This window comes from Lactuca sativa, chromosome 3 (genome assembly GCF_002870075.4).
Source record: "Lactuca sativa cultivar Salinas chromosome 3, Lsat_Salinas_v11, whole genome shotgun sequence".
Taxonomy (NCBI): domain Eukaryota; kingdom Viridiplantae; phylum Streptophyta; class Magnoliopsida; order Asterales; family Asteraceae; genus Lactuca; species Lactuca sativa.
The window spans coordinates 19858970-19864863 of NC_056625.2; the positions used below are offsets into that span (position 1 = coordinate 19858970).

The window sequence follows — 5894 nt, forward strand, 5'->3', positions numbered from 1 at the left end:
AATAACGTTTACTGAATCAAATAAAAATTGTTCTTTTTTTCATTTAAATAACATACACTTAAAAAATAAAAATTGTTGTTATAAGTTGAATGAGTCGAATGGTAAAAAAAAATCTTATATAACATATTAAAGTATTTATGACTTTTTAAATTACTTTATAAAAATAAAGTAGTTTGATTTTTAAATAATAATTTCAACTATATGTTTATTATTTCTAACTTTCTACAAGGTAAAATCAAAAGATTTTAAATGGTGGTATGATGGTCATTAAAGAAGAAAAAAAAAAAAAAAAAAAAAAAAAAAAAAAAAAAAAAAAAAAAGTTAGTAGTTAATGAGATATAGATCATTGAGCAACCCAAGAAAGACTAGCTAACATCAAATATATCAAATGTATCCATTCGATGAAATTTATAGCAGCATTTAAGTTGTGTAATATTAAAGCTCTCAAATCCGTACCTATTTGTCTAACTTTCTAAGGGTTTCCAGCTGAGTCAATCCGTTATCGCTGTCTCAACCCGAGGACGAGGGATACAAAACGGTCGAAATTAAGAGTAGTTTAGGAATATGTTATACTTACCGTTTATAAAAAATAAATTCTAACTTCATATTTTTAAACAATAAAATTTTCGTTACCTCATAAAATCTATATATAACAAGATGATTAAACCACCTAAAGATAGAAAATAACATATACAAAAATAACTATCTATATACTTGTATATATATAGTTATTCAACTAGATGCACATACACTTAAAACTATATTTAATTTTGTTAAAAAATTATTTACCCCATCACAAAATCCCATCCGATGGATCTCTTTTCGCAAAATAGTCATAAAGTCATTGGGGCCCACCAAAAATTTCGATATAAAACAAACCATTCCTATATGATCTATACAGTCAACGAAAGAAGAAAGTAAGATCGAACACTTTACTTCAAAAAAATTCAAAGTGATGGAGTATGCGAACAAGAGGGTGCTGCCGTTAAGAATGGTGATGTGCTTGGTGCTCCTAGTGGTGTACACCACCATGAGTTCTACTCAAGCATGCTCACCCAATGGTGGAGATTGCAGGAACTGTATTGCAAAGGCGATGAGAAAAGATTGTCCAAAGTGTGCACCAATCATGAGGTGCATGGCTAGATGCTTGTGGGCGAATACACCAAAGTCCAAGTGTGTGAAGCAGTGTGACTGTAATACTGGTTCCTATCCAAAACTTTCTGATTGTAAGAGTTGTTTGTCACAGTGTAAATGCATGTGTGCTGTGTATTAGTTTGTGTATTTGTGTGTCTGTGTGTGTGTGTGTTTACGTCGTTTCAAGTTTAGTTTATATTGGTATCTAGCAATATTAATGGAGATATGAACAAGTTCCCTTTTACATTGGAAGTTTGCTCGATCAGAGAAATCAAAAACATGGTAAACGGTGAACCTTGTTTGGTTGGTTGAATTTGTGTACAGGTTTTGATGAGTAATGAGTAATAAAAAGGATAAATGAAGTCAAATGATAAACATATGATTTGTTACTAGAAAATTAAAACTATTTCAGAATCTTATATATCTTTTATGAGGTAATTGATATATAGGGTTTTGGAAAAGAAAAAAAAAACAAAGATGTTTGGCAATGTTTGTTCTAGCTTATTATACTAATTTAATTATAATATTTTATAGATAAGAAAAAAAAGATTTACTTTTGTCAAATAGTTACTATATATTTATATAGACCATTTTAGGACGTATATTATAAATATAGTACTATATAGTTATAGTAATAGGATTCTGAGTATCTGATTAGGGGGAAATTAAGATGGTAAAAGATAACGATTACATCAAATTTGCTACAAATAAGATCAAAATGAATGTTGGTTGGTGGCTGACATATTACAAAATATATCTAATTACTAAATATATGTAGCACCAAAAAAGATGTAAAAGAAATCATTTACTACATAGTTATATTAAATCTGATTATAACGGTGACCATAGCTATTGCTCATTTTTCTTGTAGTGCACCGAGAAAATTTTACTTTCCAAATGGAGAGTTAGGCCGTAAATTTATCAACAATCTTTTTCCAACTTTATATTTCACAGTGTTAAAGCCAACCAGGAGACATATATACACAAATACATAAACAGGAAACATAAGGTCGAGCAACCACTGATGCCTATTAAATTCTCCATATAACCAAAGTTCACTCCAATGATTATCAACTTCTATGTATATTAATTTATAGACACATGCAAGGAAGAAACCACAAAAGTTCACTCTAAAAATTCTCCATATCACCAAAGTTCACTCTAATGATTATCAACTTCTATGTATATTAATTTTTATACAGATGCAAGGAAGAAACCACAAAGTAAGTCTACAATGTTCCTAGCATTTGACTCGGTTTCGTTTGTCATAAAAATTGTGTCATCCACAAAAAAATGTTCATAGCACGTTGGTCAATGATAGTACATTGGTCAATGGAAGCGAGCTGCTTAACAACTTGGAAGCTCTGCTAGCCCTTGTGCTACTAGAAGGCGAGAAATTAAGAATAAACAAAGTTTGGTCAATGAAACCTAAATTTGATTTTGGTTTTGTCCTTCACCTTATTTTATGATTGTCGGTTTGAAATGAAAAATTCACATGGATAGGAATGCATACACCATAAAATCTAGGTGGCAAAAGGTTTCGCTCTACTTCATGAAAATGATTATGAGGAAACATTTCGCTAGTAGATTTTAAATCTGATTAATACCATTATGGTTAGCAATTGTGATAATTGTGTTCTCAAATTCGCATATGATTACGACATCCCTTTTCATAGTTCGAATTATGAGAAATGGCAAGAGATAGATTGAACGTTCAGGACTGATAGCTATAAGTTTTGAAAGGGTTTAAACACACACACACACACACATATGCTATCTAATGAAAGGTGTATGATCTTGAAAAGTCTAGATAAAGACTTATCAAAGCATCACGTATCAAAAAATTTCACTTTAGTAAGAAAGTCAAAAGTATTGATTTCTGGGTACATGTCAAAGCTAGTTGGAGCACAATTATTATGAAGATGGAAGCATAATTGTTATTTTAGTAAGAGTATAATTGTTATGCTAAGTATTGCAGGTTGGGAATACTAGTTGTAGGAAACAGAGATTTCAAATTTGCAAAATTGCAAAGTTTGGGAATTGTTTCGATACAAAAGGATTAAGGAGAGAGGACGCTTATACTTCATTTCAAATCTAAAAGTTTGGAATTGAAAGAACTTAATCATGGACATATATGAATATTGTGTTGAAATGATTCAACATAGGAAATTCTATATATGGAAATATTATAGCAAGAGACTGGTCAAGTATCATGTCTTTATGTAAGACATTATGTATTGAATCCCATGTGCTTCAGATATAGGAATGATTATGCTAAAATATTCACACTTTCTGATTTTCAAAATGTGTAGGGCGTTAAAAAGGAAAAGGACAAGAACTGGATATGAGTAAACTTGTTAAAGGAAAATCTGAGTTTCACTAAATATTGGTTTCTTGTGGACAGTTGGAAGTATAATATAAATTTTGAGGGACCATAGTGACATGTTTTAGATTGGGATAATTATTGATCAGAATTGATAGTCATATGGGAATATGGAAATCTTTCCATAGTGGGAGTTGTTTGTTGAAATCTACATGTGAGTGAGGAACTTTAATGCAAGGAAGATGTTCAAGGAGTGTACCGTGAATTTCATACTTCATTATCATGAAATGTTTTTAATAACAAAGTTTTAGTGGAGCATTTTGTGACATCGTTGGCTAAGTCTCGGTGACTTTAACGCCACGTCATCACAAAAGGATATTGCATACAAGGTTAGACTCTAACACATTTAGTGGTGACAATAATTTAGAATTCTTACACTTGTAACAAGGATTTGAAATTGTGATATGAGCATCATTGGAATTATGTCCAATTGATATGTTAACAAAGGAACGAGCATAGAAAGACATATTATGCATGTTTATAACATGGCATGACTGATGTTTATTTCAAGTGTTTAGTTGATTAATCGAAACATTATACAATTAATAAAGTCTAATTAATATAGTGATTATATAATAAGCGTTTTATTTATATTCAATAGTTTTGAGACCATAGTTAATTAGGTTATTATTGTGTTTCACTTTGCATGTTTTACTTCCCGAATAATTGAGTTATTCAAACATCCACAGTCGATCATACTTTTGGAAGAAAGTAGTAAATCAAGACTTTCATGAATTGAATTGTAGATTGTCTATGGTGATTAGACATAACAATGGTTTTGCTTTAATGTTCATGAATACTTTTGAAATAGGGATTTAAGTATTGGATTAACCCACGCTCAGAGAATTACTTTATGGATTTTCTCACGAGTAATTTAGAGACGATAATATCTTATATTCTTGAAACGAAGATATATGAGTTTGCGATTCAGTTGTGCATTGGTAATACGTAGTAGTTTGATATCAGTGGGGCCCTAACAGGAAAAGCGATATCTGTGGGCCCTCGATGATTTGATGATGACATCTAAAGTGCTTGGCCAAGCCAAGCATGGACTGTATTGATGTGTTTAAGTAGTAGTTTGATATCAATCGTCATAAATCAGAAATTAGAAAAAAAATCTTGGACAGAGAGAATGGTTATAATCCATGTCTCATGTCTATACGATATCTTGTAGCACGGAGGAATATTTTATCACTTATCTAAGGACACGTCACTGACTGGGTCAGAGTTCGACATCGACTTTTGGTAGCTACAATTTGTTGATCAATTTAGTAATTATACTGGCGGTTATAGTTATTAGACTTATCTAAGTGAGAGATTATTGGATTAGGTGTCTAAGCCCATAACTATAATTGATATAAACTTGAATTGATAGTAGCACAGTCATTTTGGGTTGCCTTGAAACTTGGCAATTGAATATGATGATTGTTAGAGAGAGAAGAATGATTTATTAATTTATTACTTGGTTGATAAATTAATTAGAAATCAAAATAAATGATTTATTAATGTATTATGGAAACAATATATTAATTAGAAATCATATTGTTTAATTAATATTTAATCAAAAGTTAATTTGGAATTAATTTGGGGGTTAAAAGAATTAATTAAAAGTGCAGGGACTAAAGGTGACAATGTTCAATAGTTGAGCATTGGGCAATTCTAGAACCTCCTTAAAGAGCGGGCTTCACTCTAGCAACTTGACAGGATGACTTTTGATGAGAGAGATGTTGAATTTATTATATTGAATCATAAATTGATTTATTAATGTATTATGAAAATAATATATTAATTAGAAATCATGTTATTTAATTAGTAATTAATCAGAAATTAATTTGGAATTAATTTTGGGATTAAAGGCACTGATTAAAGGAACATGGGCTGTTTTGCAAATCATTAATAGTTGTGAAACAGGGCTATTAGACTCCTTAGATGGGAGTGGATGAAAAAACTATAGGGAGGCCCTATAGGTTTCGTCCAAGGCCTCTAATATGTTGGGTAGAACATGGGTAGATGAGATAGTTGGTGTGTGATAAAATGATGAGGTAAATGACGAGGTATGTAAGATGCTTAAAGAATAATATTGGTAGATGCACCGAGTAAAGAATGTCATAATACTAGCAGATGCGCTTGAGAATAATATTGGTAGATGCACCAAATAGAGAATGTCATAATACTAGCAGATGCGCTTATAGGATAATCCTGGCAGATGCGCTTATAGGATAATGTCGGCAGATGTGCCTAAAAGAGAATGTCATTAACCTGGCAGTCGCGCCTCATAGTGTATGACGTAATCCTGGCAGAGGCGCTTAAAGGATGATGTTGGTAGATGCGCCTTATGTAGCAATGGATTTTGTGTCAATTCCTTAGGTCAATCCTT

General features: G+C 31.4%; 1 protein-coding gene across 1 annotated transcript; it reads left to right on the forward strand.

Annotated features, from left to right (window-relative positions):
• The first annotated feature begins 896 nt into the window (after positions 1-896).
• LOC111919232 (uncharacterized) lies at positions 897-1379 on the forward strand. The gene has a single exon (XM_023914848.3). It carries the CDS (start codon positions 956-958, stop codon positions 1271-1273), a length of 318 nt encoding a protein of 105 aa, XP_023770616.1. The 5' UTR covers positions 897-955; the 3' UTR covers positions 1274-1379.
• Positions 1380-5894: the final 4515 nt, after the last annotated feature.